Here is a 27,010-nt window from a genome sequence, read left to right on the forward strand (position 1 = left end):
ACACACACACACACACACTTTCTTATGCTAAGTGAGCTAACACAAATTCTTGTGTGAAAGGATCAGTAAATACATAGTCAAATCATAGTGTTATTTTAATTCAGACAGTGTACAAAATGTAACCAAATGGACCCTTATAGGCCGAATTGTTAACCACTTAAACCCTACCTAGACTGCACCTCTTAGCACCCTTCTCTCCTTGTAAACAGTACCTTCTTGTCACCTTTTTTCAATACATATTTGACCACAAATGTTAAGAATGTTAGTTAGATTGCATTTCTCAACAGATGCTAGATATTATTTGGTTTACCTGGTATGCTAGTTTCTTTGAGGCAGCATTGTACTCTCTATACTTATGAGACAAATTGATAGAGGTGTGCATTGGCAGTGCCCTCACAATTCAATTTGATTACGATTCACCAGGTAACGATTTGATTCTACCATGCATTGCAATGCATCACACTTTTCTATTATGAACAACAATGGCACATTTGTTATCAGTCAATCTTTGTTAATAATATTTGTTCAGATATACTGTACAGTACTGAACAACATATTTAATTGCGACCGGAGGTCGCAGATAACTATGAAAGTTCCATACATGGGCATTCCCAGCTGATACCCTAATACAATCCCTGTTATGCCCATATATGGAGATCCCTGAGACCCTGACTGTGATCAATATTAAGCCCATATATGGGAATGCTAATATATGATCATATTGTGACAGTCTCATGATAACCACTGTGGTTGCCGCAAAGGTCACAGTTAACTATGGAATCATGCATTTCCAGTCAGTCAGTGTATCACTCAAAATGCAAATGCCTCATATATGGTGCCCAGGTCTCGTGACATCGCATGACATCATCAGGGATCTCCATCCCTGATGATGTCATGTGATGTCCATCCATCCTTCCTTCTGTCTCCCTTTTGACTGATACCTGTTCATAAACTCTAGACGGACCTGCCCCAAAGTTATTTGGCATTAGATTTTCTGCTATTTTGTCGAATATCCGCCTGTTGTGAGATTTGTGTCGCTATGTGGTTAAATTAGACAGGAGATTTCACTGTGTGCTTGGTTGTTTCTTGGAGTGAGCTGTCCTGGGCTGTTTTATCTCTGAGGTTTTGGAACCAGGTGCAGTCAGCCACAACCTTGGAGGCGTGGTGTTTGACTGCACTGTGTTGCATATTTCAATGACAATAAATAAACATCAATTATCATACTTTCCTCAGGCAGCTCCCCACAACCTCCTGGCAGAACTCAATGTTCACTACTAAGGGAAAATGTCCCATAATATTAGAGCAGAAAATAACCAGCCGACATGATTTTGCTGTAGCCTACCGCTTGTTGAGTGGTGTAAACCACTCCTACAACTGGCTTTGTTAGTTTGTCTGTCTGTCTGTTCGTACCAAAAAATGAGCATGGTTGCTATGGTCACCCAGTTCACATGGGTGTGATTTCATTACTTCAGACATTACGTCAGACCACAGCTGATCAGTCTATATAAGACCTTACACCACTCAGTTCACACGGGTGTGATTTTTATAATATATCTACTACTAATATTTACGCCTCTCTCTCTGTTTCTCTCTATCTTCCTACAATATACTGCACCGTGTGTGTGTGTGTGTGTGTGTGTGTAAATATATATTATATATATATATATATATATATATATATATATATATATATATATATACATATGTATACTCTACTGTGTATATACAGTATGTACTTTATATGGAGAGATAAATCATATAGACAAAATAATATAGACTCATTACTGAGAGGGACACAATGAAAGTGAGAGAGGCCCACACACATATGCACATACTGTAGTATGCATGCATTTGCATGGTCTGAGCGGGTTAGAGAGAGAACTTAAACATGACCATTTCAAATGCAATCTTGCCCTCTGAGGAGCACATTATGAATGGCTGACTGCCACAGTATGTGAAACTGTGTAACTGAGCGTGCTTTCCATCACTCTAATAGTAAAGGGAATCACTCTTTTATGAAGCTTCACTCACTCCAGAGACAAGACGTTCTCACACACCCAGACTGATATATCCGTCAGGCCGATATACTGTATTATTTGACTTTTGTGATGATGTCAGTATCAGCAATTACTGGTTGTAGTGGACGTGTTCCAATTTTACTCGGTTTTAACCTTTTTTTAAAGAAAATTTAACAGGGCTTACGTGGTCAGTTTGGATATTTTATATTGACTTATTTACTTATTGCTTATTCATTGTATAATTAGAGTTAAATTGTCAAATCATCGGCAGTCGGCGGAATTGGTGGACTCTTTTATCGGATGGGCTCTACCCATTACCGTACCTTGTAGTCTGCTCAACTATGGGGCGAGTTCACATGCTATCGTTTGTTCACTGAGCGTTCTATGTTAGCGTGTGCAGTTGCATTTATACATGTGTGGGGAAGAGTTAGCAGCACAGTGTGGCTGACCAGGAACCACAAAAGGCTAGTTCTATAGCGGACTGAGCCTGATGGAATATAAAAGTTTGTGGTCTTTTCTGCATGCTGAGATTTCCTCACAACGCAGGCTACAATTCAAAAACTTTCATCTCTTGCTCCGCGAGGCATGCTATTCATGAGTTAAACATCTCTTGGTGGCTAGGATTTTGGCAGAAATGAAGACAGGCTGTTTTCTCCCCGCATTCGCAGAATGGATAACTGTTCTTACCTCATTCAAACACTATCATATCATCAGCTCTGTTATGATCTATGGCGCAACAACAGGATAAAGAGAGCACTTTCAAATCCATAGTGCCTTTCCGGTCTGAGTGAAAACATGTTTTCCTTCACCCGGGCACACTACAATAACTTCAACAGATCAACACAGTGACCCCGAATTACTTTCCTGTCTGGGGAATAAAACATGACAGTGTGACATCATGTGACCAAACTTTAGATAACCCTAAGGCGCTCTTGGAATGTTATCATGACATTTATGTGTCACGTATCCGTCAGCACCAATGTCATAAATCATGTCCATACATAGAGAGAGACAGATGGAGCTCCTTCCTGCTGAGGCACAGTTGAAGCATTGTCTAACTTACAATTTGAAATAAAAGTTGACATAAAAGTCAGTAATAATAAAGTCAATATTGACTCAGGTGGTATAATAAATACTGATTTTTAATCTAATAATCTATTTGATTTCTGCTTTGCTGAATAAGGCACATTAAGCACTTCTTTTGCTCGTGCATTTACTTCACCCGGCTGCAGTTCCAGCTTTGGCTAGTAGGGGCACATTGGGGCGGGTTCATGTTTCCCAGCCGCTCTGGGGACCTGGGTATATGCCACAGAATAACTCTTCCTACTTCCGGGCCCCTTACCAATGATACTAATTAACTAAGGCTCTGTTCCATTCTGGTCAAACAGAGTCAGGGTGCTGCTATTGTACATGTTGGCTCACTGGAAACACCCTGCTACGCCAGTGAGTCTCAAGTGTCCTTGAGTGTGTTCCATGGCCCCGTACGGGTGTGTACAAAATTAAATGTAAGGTTCCACTGGGTCGGCCTGGGCCATGGCTCAGTGGTCCAGGCACCTTGGCTGGTAATCCAGTCTGGCAGTGTGCCGCGGGTTCGACTCCCGATCCCGACGGCCTTTACTGCATGTCTTCCCCCCATCTCTCTCCCCATTTCCTGTCAGCCTACTGTCTGTCCCTCCATAAAAAATATAAAATAAAGGCGAAAGCCACAAAAAAAATCATTTAAAAAAAAAAAGGTTCCACTGGGTGTGCACTCAGTGTTATGGGGGAACCACTGTACACTAAATGGGACAGGGCCTTAATTATTATCATCTGAAGTAGGGAAGGGGGCCCAGAAGTAGGAAGAGTTCTTTCCAAAATGTCTGCTGTGCATACAGTATACCCTACTGAAACATGGTTTAGAAACAGCTTCTTGGCAATCTAATTGGTCTATATCGTGGCCTTATTAATCTTAACCCAAATTCTTCTGCCTGTTGTCTATGGAAATTTCCTTGAAGAAAATACTGCCAGGAATCAAATGTGGTGAGATGGTTGGATGGAATCAGAGCATTATTTCCATTACACATTTTTGAGTGGTGCAGCCACTCCAAGGAACAGCAATGTGTATCACTATGTCCCTATGTCTGTCTGTTTAGAAGTACCAACAGGTGACAAAGTGGCGCTGTTGGGCTTCACACCGTGCACAGGTGCATGATGGGAAACTGAGTTTTTAGCAGCCATTACGTGATTTTTATTGTAACACCAGCACAGAGCACAGTGCAGTACAGACTACATAGTCCGACAGCCAATAGTCTGACAACCAATAGTCCGACAGCCAATTGTCTGACAGCCGATAGTCAGACAACCAACAGTCCCTCTATTCCAATGGTCCGACAACCAATAGTCCGACATCCCAACAGCACCACATAGTTCAGACGGGTTAATGGAGAAGCATGTAGTGCCCAGACACTTTAGGAAAACAATATCCTACAATAAGAATATATAGTCTATTTGTGTGACCAAGTAACATGAAACGGCACCAAACACAAACTAATAAAGCAGTTCCTGCAATGCATATGATGTACAGTAGAAAACGTATTAAAGCTGAAGAAAAAGTTTAAAGAAATGGAAATGGACCATTGGCCCAGTGCCGTGATGGTGGATGCTGACGTATTCACTGCCGCCCTAGGAAGGGGCAGAGGTTTGAATGCGTTGTTATATAGGAACCACAGATTAGCACCTCTACGTGAACCTAGAAAGATCTGACCCTTCCTCATGCAAACATTTTTACCAAATAAAAAATTGTAAAAAGAAAAATACAAGTTGTCGTTTATATGCATCATGTTTCTCACATAGTCTGAATGTTTGATGTTTCATTGTGCTTTCATTACACTTGCTAGATTACATACAGCTGTGAGAAGGGGCTATTTTAGGGCTATTTCCCCACTATTAAAGTAGAAACGCTCCTTCATCTTGCAAATGTGGTGATGGCATGAAAAGGCATGGCGAACTAAAGCACTGTGCTTTTCTGTCAACAGCTTTAACGGCTTGGGAAGCGTTAGGACGGTGTTCCCCTCCATCTGTCATGGATGACACTTGAGCTTCAGGTCTTCTCTTTTAAGCTTAGCTAAAGGAAATAGAGATGGATCTTTTCTACAAACAAAAACCACTATCATACAAGAGCTTTGTAAATTCCCCACTCCAGAATGAAATACCCTTTGAGGAACGCGTTGAGAGATGAGGTAAGTAGTACGTAAACAAATACTGATTTTGTTTGCAGATTACCAGATTGGTTAGCTGGTTATGGCAGTGATTCTGTACCTTTTTAATTTCAAGGATCCCCATTTGATATAAGAACATATTCAGCGACCCCAATGTACAACTGTCCATTTGATTCCATTCGTAGCCTAAACTGTCTTGAGTTCCAAACCTGTAAATGTCCATTTGGAGTGCATGGTTCCTAACTATCATTTATTTTGGAAGTAAACCCCCTCAAGGACTCCTGGGGGTCGCAGATTCCACGTTGAGAGTGGGTTAGGAAGGATCTTTACTGCATCACTGATGATCACAGGCCTTGAAATCTGCCTAGTGAAGTCTCTCTGTGATGGATTGAAATACAAGCACAACCAATCCCTCTGTTCTATTTTTAGTCTCTTTGATTCTAAACGTGTATGACTGCACAGAGGACATTAAAGCTGCAATCCGCAAGATTTATGTTCTTCCCAGGATTCAACACCAGGTCTTTAATTCACACAAAAAGGTACCGGATTGCGTCTTTGAGAGCTTGTCGTCACAGAGGTTCAGTTAAAGCCAGTCGATGCTGAATGAAATACAGTATATGGACCACATCAATACTCCATCTGGACCAATATACATGTAGCTGTAATATTCACAGTGGGTAGCTGTAGTTATACATGTAATCAGGCTCAAGTAGCACTTAGGGACCCCAAAATACCAAGGTCTTCCGTCTTGTTTTAATACACAGCAATAGCCTCAGTGGTAGTTTAACTTACGGTGCAAAGATGCATCCATATACTATAATTGTCTCCAGGCATGGTGAGAGAGTATGTTTTGCACTCCGTCCGTGTGTGTGTGTGTCCGTCCGTGTGTCCTTCCGTCCGTCCGTTACCAACTAATCTCCGGCACCGTTAACCCGGTCGATGCCAAACTTTGCACACACACTAGATGCCAACGATGAACCTCTGCCCCGCATTTTCCAGAACGGCCTGTTATAGCGCCACCATGAGGCAGCTTTTCACATTTGTTACCTAAAACTGCACCGATCTGCGTGAAACGTTGCATGCACACTCCCTAGAGGCCAAGGACAAACCTTTGACCTGCATTTTTCGCATCTGCCTTTTATAGCGCCACCAGGAGGCCGACTTTTGTAAAACACATTTTTGGATATTACTCCTCCAGATTCTGTCCAAAAATCTCACAAATCGTTACACAGTATCTCTATGGTCATGTGCTCAAGTCGGATCTGTCCGATATTTCATATTCCACCCTAATTGGCTATAATTGGCTTTCACAGTTTGCAAGATTGCCCCGTTTTGAACAAAAGCCTCAAATCATGAACACAGCATGCAATTTACGTGAAATCTTTCACACATTTTCTTACTAGGCTGAGGAATATATATCCCACCCTTTTCACATTGGCCTGTTATAGCGCCACCAACAGGTTGATTTTTGCAAAACAGGTTGATTGGAACAAAATGCCTCAAATCATCCAATTGCCATACAAGGCAAACATGTTTATATTACTACTAAACATTTTGCCAAACATCTCACACAGTCCTATCCTCCTGGTGGAGACCTGTGCCCAGAAGGGCACTTTTTCTAGTTATTTGATTGTTTTTTTTTGCAGTCAGGGATAAACTACAACTGAGGATTTTAGTGTGTGTATCAAGCATAGTAGTTGCGGAAATCAGGCCAGGACCTGATGGTTTCCACAGATTCAGCTCTGTGGTGAGGGCCATCATGGCTGATGTGTAACTTTTGTAACTTTAAAAAAAATGAATCAAATGTAATTTTGTCCAATCTGTATGGTAGAATATTCATCCATCCATCCATCCATCCATCCATCCATCTATCCATCATCAACCGCTTATCCGTAGTCGGGTCGCGGGGGCAGAAGCTCCACCAGAGAGCTCCAGACTCTCCAGAGCAACATCAGTAACTTCCTCCTGGGGGATCCCGAGGCGTTCCAAAGCCAGTGAGTCGATGTGATTCCTCCAACTGCGCCTTGGTCTGCCCCGGGGTCTCCTCCCAGTGGGACGTGCCTCAAGGACCTCCCTAGTGAGACCTAAGCTGGCTCTTTTCCAGGCGAAGAAGCAGAGACTCTACTCCGAGTCTCTCTCGCGTGACTGAACTTCTCACCCTATCTCTAAGGGAGATGCCAGCCACCCGACGAAGAAAACTCATGGTAAAATATGTCAATACAATATAACTTACATAAAATTGGGGTGATTGTATTTTGTCACCTAGAAACAGGATCTGACACACTACAATAAATGACACATGTTTGAGCTAGGACCAGAACTATCAATTATCTTCTTAGCAACTATTCAATTGATTACTTTTGATTAATTAAGAAGAGCGGTTTTTCAAAATATAAATGTATATATATATATTATTTTGATATATCAAGAAATCAATTAACCACTTAAATGATAAATTATTGAATATTTTGTCTAATTGATTGATTAGATTGAACAACCAAACAAAATGACAATAACTCTATTTCTTCATGAAATATGAAACATGAAATGACATGAAATATTGAGAATATGAGGAAATATAATGGACCCAGTGTGGTATCACATGTCAGGTTCACAGACAGCCACAGTGTACAATTATAGAGCAAATGAAAATATAAACACTGTGCTAGACAAAACAAGTTTCAAGAATCCACCCAGTATAATAACATTCCTTCAAAACTCACAATGCCACAGGGACATGATGACATAGTTTCACAGTAACATAAAACCAATACTTTTCTTATAATTGGAGTTCATCGGTTTCAAATCATGAAATCTCCAAATGAACGTTATACTGATAAACCAAATTTGGAAAGTGATGTGCTCCTTTTAAAATAGTGTACTCACTGAAACATCTATTTAATAGCATCCACCGAATACACAGTTTCTGTTGAATAATTTGGCCGGTATGGATCAACAATAATGTACTGCATACGCACTACCACCAAGACGTGGGGCTGGAAATACGTCTTTTATGCTTTCTTTTTAGGTTTTAGACTTTGAACATGTGAATTCAAAGTGAGGTAAAAATCACTTAATGAGATAAAATGCAACTTGCTGACAACAACCTGAGAACACTGCTCATTATGTAGCTGTGTTTAATAGGCAAGTGAGCATTTTTATGTATGAAATTCAGCATACTGTAGTGTAGTGCCTACTGTCAATCTGGGAACCCATTGGCAAAACAAATGAAAAACAGCTGCCTCTTTTCTTTTGAATTGAGAGACTTGGCTATTGTAAAGGCATGTGTTATTGTTACCTTTGCAGAGTGAGGGTGAGCTCATCTGTACAGCCTTTGATCTTATTCTGGGCCTCTAGGTGGTTCATACTGTCCGTGGTGATGCCATCAATAGACAGAACAATGTCTCCAACGTTGACTTTTGCCATAGCTGCCTTGCCTCCATCCGTAAGCTGCAAAGACATTACACACACAAATGAAACCACTTTCAACCTAGCATCCCTGTTCTGCATGGTCAGATAATAATATTAATTAGATTAATATTTGGCCAGTTATAGGCCAAATATTAAAATTAAAATAAAATATTTCCCCAAATGTTCAAAAATGTATCCGGTATTTTCGCTATTCGTGGTAAAACAAAAGAAAAATGTGTATGCTAGGGGTGACAAAGAAGCACATTCTGTTCAATCTCTACTGTAGTTAGTAAGTTACACTATCTCGATCATATTCTGTGGGATCTGAGATTTACAGTCCCGGCCTAGGATCTTATCAAAGACTGGAAAGAAACTCAGATCACGTTTCACTTTTGTTGTTGATACAAATTTCTCAAGCAAAATGTATTCAAGAAATGCTATGAATGTTCAGTTTTGTCCCATTTGTGTTTGTCAGTGACTTTATTATTACTCAAAGCAGAACAAAAGACTATAGTCTGAATAATACTTAATAACTTTTAACAATAAACAATAAGCAGTTGTCACACAGTGAATAAAAAAAGGTAACCAGCAATGATTTATTTCCCGTAATAAGCTTGTTTTTGATGTCTTATGCAACAATAGTTATATAAGAAAGGTATTTTCTTCTCTTCAACAACAGCAAATCCCTTGCTAACATTCCTGTGGTAGCCCTCTATTATGGTGTTTATTTGTGTTGGTCACTTGTTTATTTGGAACTCTACTACAACAAATGTGTCTCTTTCCTTTTTACAGAACTTTGTGTGTCAATCCATTCCATTAATTAAATAGCAGGGATTATTTTTTAAATAATCGATTTTGATCCTATTAACGATTAATCGGACGATTAATCGGACGATTAATCGATTAATCAGATCAACCAGACCCACAGGAACGCACCCAGGGTACCGGCCTGATTCCGGAAAGCCGGTACCATTCATAAGAATTCTGCCATCCAATCTACAGTACATAGAGTATGTATAGACTTAACCACTTTAACACTGGCATCAATATTGTGGGCATGTCAATAGATGAAAATGTTGTGAAATAGCAGATTTACAAGCTCACAATGCAATGCACACAACCAACATTGTACTTGCACCTGTCGACCCCTCTCACGTTGGCTATTTTCAACTTTGAGGATAGGGACAAAGTGGTTACATTTCTGGTATCGTGACAACCCTAGCATGTGCTAAAAGTGTCGGACATATTGTTTGTTTTATCAGGTCATCAGGGGAGCTTTGGCAGAGAAAAGCTTGAAGGGGCCTGTTGCTTTGGAGGAAGGATGTGATCTTATCTCACGCAGAGTAATAAACTTGAAGCTGGTCCTCTCATCTGGCATGGAACGTAAGGCATGCTGAGAGACAGGTACAGTACATCTAGGGTATCTGTCTAATCAAAGTTTTAATTTCCGATACTATATTACATTTACAGTACATTATAACCATAAATGGAGTGTAGACTAGGAATTAGGGAAGTGGAAACTGATGCAATGTAAATCATAAGCCAAAGTGCTACGTACAACTATACTTGAAATACTTGAAATTGTTCATCCATGTTTAAACAAGCAGTATAGTAGTAATATTTGAGAGCTAGATCGAGTCAAACTGAAATTACATGATTTATCTGCTGTAAGCATAGAGCTGCAAGAATAAGCAACTTAATTTAACTATAGACAGTTTAGAGCCTAATAATGTTAATGAAAATTAATCTATTATGGATCGTCTATTTTAGTCCAGGTGCTGATTAAATAATCCATGATGACAAAATCATGGGATGATAAAATATGAGCAGTGCAAACTAGAATTCAAGCTCCCTTATTAATTCCCAAATTTAAATTAAATTCAATAAAAATGTATTAGGTCCAACCAAACTACTTCCAGGCAGAGCTGCCTGAGGAATACATGTTTGCTAGTCTGGCTTTGACCAGATACATAACGTGCCTCCTCCCAGAGGAAGCGTGAGTGAATCCACGTTATCCCTCTGGCCAAAGCCAGGCTACGTGTTTGCATGAGTGTGTTCCTGTGTTTGTGTAAGAGCGTGTTCCAGTGTGTGTGGATGTGTTTTCATCTGTTCTTATACTAAACATTGGCCATACCACAAGGGGAAGAAACCAGATAAAAGTATGACGACACAATGACTGTCAACCAGGTGTGGCACACTGCTAGTGATTACACAAGGCTATGTACCTCATCAATCACTCAGCACTCCCTTACACACTCAACACTTGTGCAATGTGCAGGAGTGGCTAGCACCATGCAGCATCATGTAGTAACCACACTCTTCTTTTGCAATATCACTTTCCTATTATTGTTAATTGTACAGGATTTAAAATAATATTCCTAATTTCCCAACTAGAGCCACACCAGGACTCTCCAAAATCGAGATCACCATTGAACCAAAAATATCTGGTATCGTTCAGGCTCGATTCAGTCAGATGTGTTTCTGATTCATTGAAAATGGAAGACCCTGATGTAAACCAGTCTTAGTGCTTTTCTGGTTTAATTCTTTCGTTTTTGTATGGACTTTTGTATGGATGGAAATGTACCCATTGATTCTACATACTGTGAATAAAACTTTCAATCAATCAATCAATCAATCAATCAATCAGAACACTATGTTTTGTGGCCATGAACTGAACACCATTATACTGAAGCCTAAATGATAACAAGCTGAATAGGTACATTGGAAATACCTACGCACGTAATGTAGATAGCATTGAGAAAAACGTCTGCAGAAATGGTGTAATGAAGCATTTCTATGTGGGACAGGGGAGGATTTATCTGCTATCTTTCTAAATTGATAATTTCAAGGACAAAGGAAAGTGTTTCAAGTGTGACAACAAATATCACACTAATTTGGCATGAGCAATAATTACACGCTGCTTCTTAACCTGAACCAATTGAATTGCAAGGAATTTCTGTGTGTCACTCAACAGCTACGGCAAGCATTTTTGTTTATGCCAGAGAGTAACAGTTGTTGTTATGTCTCCACTCTCCAGTGTGCTCACAGGGACCGTGACTCACTGCGGTGAGTCGTTATTCAGATGACCAGCGTCATGCCTGGCAATGCCCCATTCACTTCCATTCACAGCGTTGTTCGAGAGAGAGGGAACATAAGGATTGGAGCTGAAGAGCATGACGGTATACGTAGAGACGCACAGGATGCTTTGTCTTCTCGTCGCTTAAAAAATAAATTGCTCCAGTCCAGGAAGTAAGGTCACTGTGTGTGTGTGTGTGTGTGTGTGTGTGTGTGTGTGTGTGTGTGTGTGTGTGTGTGTGTGTGTGTGTGTGTGTGTGTGTGTGTGTGTGTGCACAGTACGTGTCAGGAAGCACAAGACTCCCCCACAATTTCAATAAGAGTCAAGAGCATGTATTGGATGAATGGAAGCAAAGACTGCCATTGTGTACATTATAATGAGAGAGAGAGAGAGAGAGAGAGAGAGAGAGAGAGAGAGAGAGAGAGAGAGAGAGAGAAGGGGTAGAAGGGAGGACATGGGGGGGAGAGGGGAAAAAGGGAGGAAGTGATAGAGGGAGGGAGAGAAAGGGATAGGGGAAAAGGGCAGACAAGAAGGAGACTGAATGTCTCTGCATAGGCCGGAGCCAACACTCAGGCACAGAGGACAATGACTGGAGGGTCCACTCTGACACAGTTTCTTGGAGTTCTCCTTATTTGGTGTTGTTATCAAGTGAATCAGAATGCTAGCAGGAAGTATCGAACGCATAGCTGAGGTTAATGCATGCATGCATACCAACAATATGGGGACCAATTAGACTAAATCAAGCACATAGGAAATGCTGCGCAACAAGCCACCCATAATAGAAAGGAGTACTACATACTATAGATCTCATAGACTTACACAATCTTGCAAGTTACTGACTGTCAATGATACTGACATTAGTTTCAGTACTAATGCAGTTACTTGGATGGCTCCAGAGACTGTTGCTTTGTGTCATGTGGCAATGCAGAACCCATTACAGCCAGCATGAACACTCTCTAGAGACTCCTAGCTGGGTTGCCTTTCCCACATAGCACTCTATGAGACTCACAAATCAAGTGCTCTCTTGCCACATCACATTGAAGGTCAATGTCAGAGTCATTGTAGTTGAATATTGTTGGAAGAGGTTAGAATGCTCTGTTTTTCTCAGCATACACCAAATACAATATATGTATTTATATCTGCATACTGTATGTATTTTCAAAATAAATAACAGAAAAGAAATGTCACAATGTAAAACATTATTTATTATTTGTTGTGTCCACACATGTGTTTCTGACCCATTTTGGGCGGGAACCCCTTTTGGTGTTAGCATTATGTTATGCTTTAGCTATTGAAAAATAGCAGATCTACAAGCTCATAGCGCGCCACCGAGTGGCGCGCTACGAGCTTGTAGGTCTGCTATTTTTGAAAATTCGAAGAACGACTGACATAGAAACATAGCTTTTTCAGAAAACTGTCAGGATGTAGAAGACATTTTTAGAATCTGATCTCAGGTCAAAATGGGTACTTAAATACATTAATAACAAATCCAAGTTGAGTCTCAAGTCTTCACTTCCCAAACTCGGCGCCAGTGGCTCAGGAGGTAGAGCGGGATTTGAAAGGTCCCCGGTTCGAACATCAGTTCCACCAGGCGTTATGTCGAAGTGTCCCTGAGCAAGATGCTTAACCCCTAGCTGCTCCCCCATGTTCTCACTCTGAGCAGTCCACTGCTGGGTCAAATGTAGAAAAGTAATTTCCCCTCTGGGATTACTATAAATACACTCCGCTTATGCCGAGTAGAAAACAAATCCTACATTATTCCAAACTCACACAATGTAATTTCCCCTCCAATTCTTTTTAAATAGCAAAAATAGCAATGATTTATAATGTACATTGTGTAATTTGCTCTATGCACGATTACTGATAGTATACCATTTTGGAGATTAGTTGTAGTGTGTGTGTGTGTGTGTGTGTGTGTGTGTGTGTGTGTGTGTGTGTGTGTGTGTGTGTGTGTGTGTGTGTTGAGAGAGAGAGAGATCCAGGTTCCTTCGAAAAGGGGGAGAAGAAGAGAGTACCACTTACCACAATATTCTATATTTGGTAAAACCGCAAACACTTATCATTCCAAGACAGGCAGAGAAGCTAAGTTACCCATAAGATGCTTTAGGGATAATACACTGTGGTTAGCAGTCTGCTTGATGCTTTAGTGTACAGAACACTCCGTTCTGAGGAGTGCTGCACCGTCATACAAAAAGCTCACTGTCTGTCTTTCTCTGCCAGGGGGAACAAAACAAATAGATGGTACAGTATGAATCCCTATCACGCCTACTCTACAAACAGTATACATCTACATGCCACTTTGACAGAGACCAGATAGGCACGGAACAAGGATTCAGCCTGCAGTTCCTTCAATATAGTGCGTGACTGGGATGAAGGAGCAAGTTCTAATAGCATTGAGAAAAGGTAATTATTTCCAAATATGTTATGAACTGAGCCTGAACCTTTCAGAAATAAAATTATACACTAGCCCTGACACAAAATGTGTCTTTCTTGTCAATAAATACAAATAAATAGGCCTGGGCCATGGCTCAGTGGTCCAGGCACCTTGGCTGGTAATCCAGTCTGGCAGTGTGCCGCGGGTTCGACTCCCGATCCCGACGGCCTTTACTGCATGTCTTCCCCCCCATCTCTCTCCCCATTTCCTGTCAGTCTATTGTCTGTCCCTCCATAAAATATATAAAAGCCACAAAAAAAACCATTTAAAAAAATCAAAAATAAATATATAAAAAATAAACTAATTAAAATTGTCCAAACATTTCTCAAAATAGCTCCAAGGACAACCAGCCTTTGTTTCATAAGAAGTAACCAGAGGGTTTCTTATTACATTTGTTTGGCAGATGACAAAATGGCAGTCTCCCAAATAAATGGAACGCTTTCCTTTAGCCGTTTTGGTGAAAAGGGTCTCCAAACCACATATATGTTCTGGTTACTGTGGTGCTGCTCTGACTGCAGGCTAGTTATTGGTAATGAGTAGCTGCTTTACGAAATGTAGCTGTAGAACATCACATCATAACTGCTTCGCCTCCATGCCAAGCACAAAGCGCACTAGGGCAGATACAGTGCACTACCTGCGACTTTGAGACAAGTTGCAAAAAAGTATCTATATTTCGATTCATTTCGAGACATTAGGGCGACAACTATCGATTATGTTCTTTGCGATTATTCTATCAATTACTTTTTCAATTAATTGAATAATAGAGCAGTTTTGTTTTTTGTAATATGTTTATATAAAAAAACACATAAGCCCTATCTTATACTTCATTGCACGACAGTGTTGTGTAAAAAGCCCACAACATGTTGTGAATGATGCGTGTAGATTGGCTGTCTTCTCTATTCTCGATTTTTGTTGTTGCAACCTTTCACCTACATGCCGAAAATAGGGATTGACTATTAATCGATTATTATATTTAAGTATTGAATATGGATTTGTTTTTATAAACGATTAAATCAATTAGGTTGATTAACGCCTCAATCTACGTCTGACCTCAATATTGACTACAACTTTGTGGACAACCTGAATTCACATTGACACTGCACTCCATTGGGTCCAAACAATACACACACAGTACACTAAACTTGAAGTCAATTGTTTCAACGGTTCTCGATGTGCAAAGAACAGACAGAGGAAGGAACATAGAAAAGAGTGGTCAGTCTTACTCTTGATATAGTATAACAGAGAGAAACAGGGGTTCCCTCAACCTCAATATGTCTCCCATCTCTCAGGTATAAGTAATTTAGTTCCAGTAATCAAATAATCTACAGTAATGGTTAGGACACCTTATAACACAAATGAAGCTCATTCTAAAAACTGTTCTGAATACGATGTTAGCTGACAAATCAAATTATTTTTAACAAGCCAATTGAAAGAGATTAAATCCCAGACAGCAGTTCCTTTGAGATAAAACAGCAGTTTTAGATTAAGCTAGTTGTTACAATCAAATGTATGCCTCACCGTGTCTTTCCAGAAACATTCTTTGTTCAGTAACGTGAACTAGAACACAAAAGTTCTTTAAATGCCAACACTAAGCAGATGAATATTATTTTCATCAAAACTTTGATCTAGCTACAGACGTCACTTCCACGCAACTCCCATGATGACTGATTGACCGTCTGAGCTTTACATACAGTAATATCTTTAGTTACATTTTCTTATAATAAAACAAACATGCACAGTATTTTTTGTCTTACCAGGTGTGAATCAATAAGAAAACATAAATACATAAATCTCCTATTGGAACACAGCAAAATCCATAAAGACTACAATCACAAAGGAATAGAACATATGTATCATCTGCTGAAGGAACATGTTACTGCCCGCTTTCCCTTGAATTACTCATAGTAGCCGTTCCTTAAAGAATTTCTAAATTACTGAGCGAGGCACTGTGTTTGTGGCTGTTTCACATTTGAGAATTCATGTCACAGGAAGCGACTTGTGGTGAGGCTGAAGGGCTTGGGAGATGTATGTGACGTCTGTATGGGCTAGAGTCGTGCAGACAGAGAGGGCCTTATATGGAAAGGCCTCCGAGGCCTACCTCCCTGACATTATGTCATCACAAACACGCTCATGCTTTCCAAAGAGATCAACTCACTCTCACTAGATTTCACAAAAGATATTTGTGTAACTTTCTAAGACGTGTTCCTTCTCATTATGGTCTCCAATAAACTACCCTGCTGTTAGTACCAAGGTGAAAATCATGACAGACATGGGGTTTAAAGATCCACGGTTCAAGGTGTCTGGCTTCACCTAAACCTAACTGCTGTAATAACTTCCAAATGTGGACTCTCACTTTGGAGAGAGTCAGGTTCCTGTTTCACAAGACGTCTAGAAAAAAACGGAAGGGGCCACACATCCCCTGCATGTCTCCTGCCCAGAAGGTGATGAATAAGCAAGGCTTTAAAGCACTGGTTCTGATTGTGGTATGTGGGGACCCCCATGGGTCCTTGAGGGGGTTCCAGGGGGTCCCCCAGCTAAGTCATTGATAGTTAGAAACTAAAATGGATCTTTACAGGTTTTTAAGTATGAGAGCGTACAAATGGAAAATTAGAGTGTTCCATAATTTAACACGAGATAAATAATTTATCAAACTGGAAGTAAGTCAAATTTTTAATCTCACCCATCATACATCATCTCATTCTGGCCAATCACAATTTGCGTCCTCACTTTTCTGTCTTCACTTTTATCTACAATGTTTGTGTTTACACAAACCCGGAAAGCTGGGCATAGGTGGGCCTAGCGCCCCTCAAAAACTTTGAGAATCACTGCTCTAAAGCAAGGCATTGAAACAGCAGACAGCATCTATTAAAATCATTCAACATTCTGAAAGTCACTGCAACGTTAAAGCAACCTGCTGTAGTACAGTGCAAGCAGGAACATGGCCCATGAAGTAAAAGTAGTGTGTGTTGTGAACAGTGAAGTGGTTTGTCCTTTCTTTTACGTTTGCACACCTGCAGCAGTTTGCAGTACTTCAACAGATGGTAAGATAAGTGAACACTGAACAGCAGTGCAAGAGTAAAGTATGGTGGCAGTGGGAGTATACAATAGCTAAGTGCTCTTTTCCCTGAGCCAACAATCCCAATTAAAGGCTTGTGAACGGGCAGATTCCTGGTCGTCTTGGTCTGACTCCAGCCTTCTCGCTGCAGCAATCAGGCAGCTGAAAGACAGCGAGATATGCTGGGCAGAATCACGCTGGCACTCTGATGGAAGTCCCCATGACAACGCAAACAAAACAAGACATTCCTAAAACAGGACCCACTACCGGACTGAATACTGAATGCACTCTAGTCCGTTCAGAAACAAACTGAGCTGGCAAGCACTGCTGGAGCTCTTAACCATAGCTGTGCTCAGGCTGTCAATGCTGGTCCATCATTCATGGCTTATTGAAAGCTCCAGCAGGCTTTTTGGTGTTACATCAATAACTATTTTTCACTGTTACAAGCCCTTTTTTCAAGAGATTCAAGAACATGAACAGAGTCATCACATGAAATCGAATTAAATGCCACACACCGCCTGACAGCTGTGCGTGACAGAGAATAAGCCATTCACATAATTGTTATCGGCATCCACAGTATACAGTAATCTCTCTCTCTCTCTCTCATAGACTATATATACAGTAGGCCTATACTACTGTATAAACTCAAATGTATATTGTGCATAATGATAGTTTGTACAGTATTCCTTCTTTTATGCCTTCTTGTCTAATTCCATATCTTCTGAACAAACAAGCATTTTGTTCTGCTCTATTAAACAATACTATAAAATAAAAATAAGGTGAGTGATATATATATATTGTAATGGAAAATAGGGTATTCTTTTTTTTTTTTTTACTTGTGCCATGGTATCATGGTTATTGGAAGCAGCTGTCCTCAATACAATTCAGACAGACACCACGCAGATCATACTGGGATCAAATGCATAACAGTCTGCATAACAGTCTTCTATGAAACCCATATGCGACCTGAACACTATAGCTATGATCACCTTGAGAACCACATACTCTCGAATGTGCCCAAGTAATATCTACTACAATGTAGACATCTAATAAACTGTTTCACCACATTCGCCAGTGGGAATGTCAATTTGACTGTTACACCTGATTTATACTAATTTAATTCAAGTACTTAAAGGGATATTTCACTTTTTTTATCATCTACTCATGTGAACACCCCAGGCAGTTTTTAAGTTGCTTCAGTCAGTATTTAGATATTTTAACCATGATCAAAAACACCTACACTTTTTTCCTTCTAATACGTGAGGGGGCTGTGGTTTGTCATTTACCGTTTTAATTTATTTGTAATAATTATTTTGGAAAATAACCTCCTGCTGCCCTGCAGCTTCAGCTCCTCCTCACAAAATCAAAAATAATTATTAAAAATAAATGAAAACAGTAAATGACAATCCACGGCCCCCTCACGTATTAGAAGGACATTATCAGTCAACAGAAAATAGGTTGGGTGTTTTCGATGAATCTATCATGGTTAAAATGGAGTTTTAAGTTATAATGGGTTTGTATAGGAAGGGGGCGGGGCAGCTAAAATGAATATCAAATATCTAAATACTGAATTAAGCAACTTAAAAACTGTCTGTGGTGTTCACATAAGCCTGAGTAGATGATGAAATGACCAATAGTTTTTTTGAAAGTGAAATATCCCTTTAATTAAGCATTACGCCCATTAACCAGGCTCCCACATTTTAGACTCATCAGGTTAGCTGGGACTTTAAACTGTGATTGACTTTTCCATATTCTTCCCCATCTGACATCCATCAAGAGCCACAGAGACGTAGTGTTGATCTGGCTTTGGATCCATATTCTGGCCTGTGAACAGCATGGCCTTACTGCAAATAACATCTGCCTTCAATCAACTTTTTCATTTGATTTACTAGCCTTCTCAAAGCTATACTTTTGGTAATAAAAAAAGGATATTAAGGTAACTAGGTTACGTTTGTAAATAGAGTAACAGAAGTTGATGATTTGCCACTGATAAGATCAAAGATGCATGCTGACCAATATAGATCAGGGTTACAAGGGAACATTCGGTAGCTTATTTAATAATATTGAAATGAGAAGCACAACAGAGCACATTAAAGCTGACGAATACAATATAACTAACACAACTGCGGTGGTTGTAGTTGGAGTTAAGAAATATATATCCTGTGGTTGGGTAGGACCACTACTGGTAAATAAGTGATATTGCATGAAAGTCAAAATCCACTCATCTGCCCATTGTCATCATCTGCCCATTGTTTTTTCCGTTAGAGCTCAGCAGTGTAGAAATTTCAGGGCTTGCACATAGGAACTTAAATCCCAGGAAGGACATAAAAGTTAAGAAATGAATGTCAAATAAGCAAGTCTCAGTGGGATATATATTAGCAATGTCACAATTTTCTGCATCCTGCAAATCTTGCCTGAGATATCAGGGAAATTGTGAAAGCCTAACACATTCTGGGGAATAAAGTATGTACTGTAACATCACAGACATACATTGCCACGTTCATTATGGCGCAGGCCTATCCTTGGGGAGGCCATAGCCGAGTGGCCATCCGGGATCGGAAGGTCGTCAGTTTGACCCTCCAGTCCACCCAGCCTATGTGTCAGGTGTCAGTACTCATCTGAGCAGCCATCTTCTGGGCGAAGCTGTGAAAGCAATTTCACCTCCCCACAGGGACAAGAAAATACTCCCTTTCGCTCTTGTTGCAGTCTTTTTAATATTGTGAAGTCGAGGTGTAACCATTTAACAAAACCATAACCACATACACTAGTAAAACGGCATTGCTCACTGTGTGTTCAGTTATGTGTACTGCATATCTCTTACTGAACTGTATGTTACTCTAAATTGTTTCTATTCTCAGCACATTTTCATCACATTTTTCACTGTATGAAATGGTGAATCCCTCACTGGATGTGATATATAAATGACTGTATCCAAATAAACTTTATAACTGATAATAGAAGTAAACAATACTGATACTAAAGTAGGTGTTATAATCTTGTCAAAAGGAATCATAGTCACTTGCCTGGAATAGCTGATCTATACAAGCTCACAACGGGTCGCAGGGCGAATCGCAGTGAGCTCGTAGATCGGCAAATTTCGGCACACAACGAAGTATAAATTAAACACAAGATGCTGTGGAATATTGGATGAACTCCAGCAGTTCCAGTGCCATTACGCCACAATTTACTTTAAATGTCCATGTAGAAACCCACCAGGGAGCTTAGCACAAGAACAGATAACAAATACAGAAACATAGCTAATAATATTTCTCAGTTTTGGAAGTCATTACGTTTGGCCTCTCCATAGCACAGACCATAAGCTATCTGTCTCAATGGTTTCCTGAAAAGCTATGGGGAGTTTTTCACTGCTTGTATTTATTTTCTCTGGACCTAGACTCTGGCATAAGTTACGACTCTGTTAGATGTGACCAGGGGTGAAGACTAGGTTATTCTTCATCTTATCGGCAGGGCACATAATATCTACAAAAACTCTCATTGCAATATTTTTTAAGAGAAATATTAGTACAACGTGAATTGTGATATACAATAGCGGATAGCCTATAGCCTATAGGCTATCCGCTAACCAGCTGTGATTATATATAATCACAGCTTTTTGGTCACTGAATAAACCGTTGTATTATAAACAAAACAGGATCGTTTTAGCATAATTAACATAGTTATAGAAGTTGTTTTGTGAATAATCCAGTATGGACAAAATTGGACTTCTTCATGTTCTAATAAAGTTGTGTCCTTCAGCAACATGAAATGAATATTGTGAGCTGAGAATTCAACAATGGCTCAGGGTTACAGATCCAAGGGAATTGTGTGCGTGCCTATGAAGAAGAATGACTGGTCAGTAGATGTTTATGGTTAGATCAAAGAGCCACGACGTGAAGAATGGTCCAGACCACTTTTCTGAAATACGTAGCTCAAGTAGCCCGTGTGGGTTCTGCTGCACACGGACGGCTCCAATAATCAACTGAACATTCAATCTCCACACTGACGAGCATTAGGTCTCCTGAAACTAAATCCTCCTAATGAACCCTTAATATTCCATTCCCAACCCCATGTTAAATTGGGCATCAAAGTTGTGCATTATCCAACATGACCTTTTACTTTAAATAGCCCCAAAATAGTTTTGCTAAATGAACTTAAAATGTAATTTATATACCAGACATAAAGTACATTCACCACAAATCAATCTTACAAATACGGACAGACACAATTCATGAGTATGACACTATACTGTGTGACAAAAAATAAAAGTACTTCACATAATGAGTATGACACTCCAACACTGTATACTGTATGACTAAAAGTAAATGCTTTCATATGGAGGCCACCTCCTGCCAATATGTCAAAAGGAGCTCAAGCAACAGACAGACAAAGTTTTTGTCCTGTGCTGTGCTGTGCTGTGTTTTGTTTATTTAATTCTGAAGGATCACATAACAAATCACACCGTGTGAACTGAGCGGTGCAGCTATACTTTGATTGTGATAGGTACTGTACTGTACAGTTGTATTGTTAGTTATACTTTTATTGTTATAGTTGTGGTGCTCAGTGTTGAGTGGCCCTTTGGCCTCTCAATAGTGCCACTTTAGGTCACCCAGCGGTATTGCAGCTGTTCATACCCCAAACATACGGACATACGGACACACGCGGCCAGTCATTGGAGCAGTGTGCACCGCTCAAAAAGCTACTTCTCAGCAATTATACAATCAAGATGATAAGTTTCAGTTAGTTTTGCCCTATGGTATGTAGATCCCAAAACACGTTGATATCCCTGCTCTTTGGGACAGCTCACAGCAAAATACGTATCCATTTTTGCACTCAGACTTAAATTAACACTCAGGATTTAGCTGTGAACATAATTGAATATTATACATTAACTATAAAGCACATTTAACCATACTGTACTTGCATGCTATACAGAGGCAGACATCTGCTGACATAATGTATATATAAATGGTCTATAAGCGATAAGCGGTGCAACATGAACATAACTTCTGAGCTTATCAGATGACTAAATTTGGGTACTTGAGTCAAATAAATCTCAGCATGAAATATTCCAGTGAGGTATCGGGGGGGCACATAGTCAGTGCCGAATATGCAAACAGACCGAGCTAAAAATAACTTCTGTAAGGTTCAGTCCAAGTATCACATGTCACTCAAAACAAACAACAAGTGTCCAAGAATAAGAGAAGGAAACGGTGGCGGGGAGTGAGATGCACATACTGTACATGTCATACTGTACACAGCAAAAATCCAGAGTGTTCATTTAACTCAGAGAGTGGACACATGGAACCAAATGGGTCCTCACTGGCCTCGATCTGAGTTACAGACCAGTAAGGGTTCAGTCGGTTCCATTTGGAGGGGCATCTGTCGAGTGGACTCCCTCCTTCTGTCCATTTGTACAATCTCTGCGTTAACAGACCCATAAGGTTCCATTTCAGTTAAATGGATACTGTGTAGTAGGGTATAATATAGGATATAGGGTATAGTATAGTAGGGTGTGTATAGGGTATAGTATAGTAGGGTGTGTATAGGAGCAATGCTGTGTTCTAAAGATTTACTTAACAGGGGAAGTCACAATTCTTGGCAGACTTTATTTATTTATCCCGGTTGTTATCGTTTCTGTTTGACGTCTTTACTGTTTTATGGGCAAATAAAATAGAGATACAGTATCTGCGGCAGTTTCTACTGAAGCAGCACCAGCTACAGGTTCGCTGTGAGAGGAACCGGGACAGGGAAGGAAATCAGGCACTAATGTTTCCTTCCTAAGGGACACAACAGGCTCACTCCTCACTATAGCAGCTGTATATTCAGGGACATGGAGACCTGGACTGTAAACATATAGCATGACATCTTACACGTTTGATGTGTAAGATTCACATTTCATGTTTTACACTATCACTTCAAAATGATAAAAGATTATTGTGCTCATTTCTATATATTAAGCCAACTATGAATATTCAATGTCATTGCCAGGCTGAAGGGAGGAACAGGGGAAACATTATGTTTATTTGTCTGTCCAAGGCTAATCTGAAATCTCGCAAATCCCCGGTGGCTCAGTGCCAAATCTTTTGTGCACACTGTCAGTAGGCCAAGGAAGTACCTCCATGCATTTCTTTTAAAATCTTGTGTTACTATATTTTACTGAAATATTGAACTTGAATGTAAGATAGTGGTAGTAGTTGGATCTTGCTGAAACCGTGCCCAAATATGGAGTCATAGGCCTACGTCTTTAGATGACATCATAGACTTGCATGCATTCCACTGAGCGGATTTTTTATTTTGTGAGGGGCGCTGGCCCCTCCTATTCACAGGTTTAATGTTTGTTTTGTAAACGCCATTGACAATGAATGGAAAATGTACGTCATAATGTGCCTCATTACGTCATTGTCTCTTTATTGTTAATGGCGTTTAATGTTTGTGTTTGCACCGTTTGTTTTATATCGCCCTTCACTTTACACAGGTGTGATTTTTAATTTGAATTAACCTTCAGCTATCCAATCAGAATATTTGCATCGGGATGGCTACTATAAGTATTCACTCCGAATGAAACTTGAATAGCAGGCTTTCACACATCGTAGTTTGAGCACATCCCATTCCATCACTATATGATTTATGGCTCGTACTCTTCCTCATTCTTTGTACTGTTTTGTACAATTACCAAGCCCAGACTATGTCACACACAGAAATCAGAGACAGGCTACAACATCTCCTCTCAACCCATTGAAAAGGCGGTTCGACTAAAGCCAGACAAATGCCAAAACGCAAACCCCATAACCCAATGAACCACTTGTAGCTACTTCACTTTAGTCCATGTTGTGTAGTAGTACTGTAACTCTTCATAAGGACATTTGTCATGTTCAAGAAGGGAAAGAGAGTTTCAGGCCATGGTTTGTTTGTTGCACAAGATACATTTCACTACACAATATTATTGCTACAGTGTATATTTATGTGTTCATTTGTTTTAACTTGTATTAATTGCATGTGTGATTCAAAAGACATTTTAAGTGTGTTGATCTGTGGAGATTATCTTCTTGAACAAAACGTGTACAAAAGCCTGTTTTATATATAGTTTATTTTCTTAATTTATCCAAAACCCCAATGGAAAAATTCCATCTGAAATATGCGGTGGGAATCCATGGCAACTTCCGGGTTGGCCTGTAGAGATGTCATCCTTGTAGCTCTTATTTTAATACAAAGTTAACCACACAGTTATTTCAAGCTAATTAAATGCTTGTAAGTCAAACAACTATCAGTCAAACTGCCTTTGAACTGAGTGTTTATATTTCACAGTGTGTCCAACATGTCACTGTTTCTAATGAACCCTCTAATTCTAAATGATTGTGCTCTACATTGTTTTCATTCCGTTGATAAAGGCAATGGACACAGACATGTACAGAAATAATAAAGTTTTGTTAGGCAAAGTTCCGATCTGCGATTTGTGAAACAGCTCAAGGAGCCCCCCCACACGCTCTCCGAAACAATTCGCACAATACAGTACGTAAAATTACATTTTGGTATTATCGTTCTAAACCAACAGTTCCTGCTCTGTTCCACTGTACATACAGCCAACCAGTTGAAGAAATCACAGATTGGGGCTTTAACCTTTGTTTTTAAATATCCAAGGCCATTAGTGTTTACGGGAGATGCTTCTGAACATGTATGCTAATTTGATCAATTCAAATACTCAACTACAACATTATGCAAGCTTGTAGTTCTGCTACTTACAGTGTGCGATGTCAGCGCGCAACTAAGTAAATAAGAAATAAATAATCCTTTAGAGAAAGCCATGGCTACAGAGTTAGCCAAGAGAAAGACATGCTGACGTCTATGGAATGCAAATTAGTGAAATCACTTGTGGCAACTGAGAACTTGTCTTTAATCCATGCATGTCCGATCTAATGTCTTACTCTACATACTGAAAATACTGTACAGTCAGTGGTAAGGTTAAAGAACCAACCAATAGTAAGGGGCACATATATGATTCCATAACTGCTATTACTTTTGACCACACAAGAACAACAAAAATGTCCAAAAGGAAACTTGGACCATCAGATCCTCTGTCCAGAAAGAACTGAAAGCTGGTCTGAAAGTTGAGGAAATGGTTGAGAATCTAGATTGGAGAACACAGACAGATACGTGTGGTACCAGCAGAACCGAGAAAGGGTTGGATTTACATAAACAGTTGACTTGTACTCACATTCTTTAGATGAGAAAGGTCAGAGGGCCTTCCATAAGGGGACATGAAAAAATGAAAAATCGACAATTAACCACCCAAGATTAGGATATGGCACTTCAAGGCAAATAAAGGTCCAATTTGTGGTCCAACAATTTCCCACCAAAGCTGTTGGTCTTTTACTCTTATCAGAAGATAAAGCTTCATCTTTCCGGTATAAGCCCAAATATGTTTTGACAATTATTTAGACTTAGCACAACTGTTAGGCCCAAACCCCACTAATGATTCACTAATGAGTCACCACGCAACTGGTAGGACTGTGTGACAAGATGGAGGCTTTCCCATTCTCTGCACCCCACTTCCAAAAAAGGAACCTCATCTCAACTGAGACACACAAAGGGATGAGGGCCTGCTCCACTCCGGCAGATGTAGGATAACAGATTTGTACCAGCTTTTGTGCTGCCCGCCAGCCAAAACAAAACAACGTCTTGGTAATGTTAGCTGTGCATTGCATCAGAATAGGATTTGTTTGAATGGACAGTAAGGACATCTGAATGCATGTTTGTGACTTTTATAAAAGCACTGACTGGACAGTGGACACATCCTGATGATCCTAGAATGTATGTCACTGACCAGTAATGCCATTGGATGAGAGAGCCATGTTGCCTGGCTCATGCTGTGGCAATGCTTCAGACCACTGATGACTCACAGGAATCGCAGGATCGCTCGTGGACATTCAATATTTGTATGGTCCCAGAAGTGGTGGCATGCCACCATAACTGTCACAATATATCTATCACAGAGGTTACACTTAGTGATTTAATTGGCATGCAGTGTTGTGTAAGAGTCGTTATGACACCAAAACACCCAGAAGAAAGGTTTTGTTCCACAGACATGCTTTATCTTGTGGTGGAAGAGGCATGTTCTAGCTCACACTGAATCAACAAACATTTTCTCTCAAAGCATAAAACGATGCACTGCACTGCCAGAAAGCTGAATCAAAGACAAGTTGTGTCATGCTGCTTTCCACTAACGACAGGTGTTCAATATGGCCCGATAAATTAATTGGATGAGAGCTGTCCGTGTCAATATTAGAGCTAACTCTGCTGGTGTGTGTTAAAGATTCCATGCTTGATGAAGCATAACGTGTGGTTTCTTGCAAATACAGTAGGGTTATCGAAATCCTGCAACATTACTCTGCCTAGGGTCTGAATATTGTCATTCAAACTTGGTTCATCCTGTTATATTTGATTGTTTTTTTCGAACAACCAAAACATATTACTGGATAAAAATGTATCTATTTTTATTGTCAACAAAAGAAGAAACACTCTTGTTTGAAGATTTTGGTTTCCCACTCTTCCTCACTTTTCCCTAAATCAGTGGTTCTCAAAGTTGTGCCAGTCGACCCCCAGGAGTCCTTGAGGTGATTTCAGGTGGTCCCCAGTAAAATTAGTTAATATAGCAAAAATATAGCTTTAACCCTATGTTATACTTAGGCTATTCAAAAAGATGCATGTGCATTCGCATCGCAATGCATTGTGAGCTTGTACATCTGCAATTTCATTTTTCTTTCCTTTTTTCTTTTTGCAATTTTTAATAACTTTGAACATTTCGGACAACACAAAACTTCT

The 27,010-nt window shown here is 39.9% G+C and overlaps 1 protein-coding gene across 3 annotated transcripts in view; it reads right to left on the reverse strand.

Annotated features, from left to right (window-relative positions):
- pdlim5b (PDZ and LIM domain 5b) overlaps positions 1-27,010 on the reverse strand; it is an 85,194-nt gene that overhangs the window by 44,280 nt on the left and 13,904 nt on the right. For all 3 annotated transcript variants that reach the window (XM_079524918.1, XM_079524917.1, XM_079524916.1), the window contains exon 3: positions 8,514-8,665. In XM_079524918.1, the coding sequence (XP_079381044.1) occupies positions 8,514-8,665 (152 nt within the window). The remainder of the gene's footprint in view (positions 1-8,513; positions 8,666-27,010) is intronic.

The sequence above is a fragment of the Electrona antarctica genome, assembly GCF_951216825.1.
Source record: "Electrona antarctica genome assembly, chromosome: 16".
Classification (NCBI taxonomy): domain Eukaryota; kingdom Metazoa; phylum Chordata; class Actinopteri; order Myctophiformes; family Myctophidae; genus Electrona; species Electrona antarctica.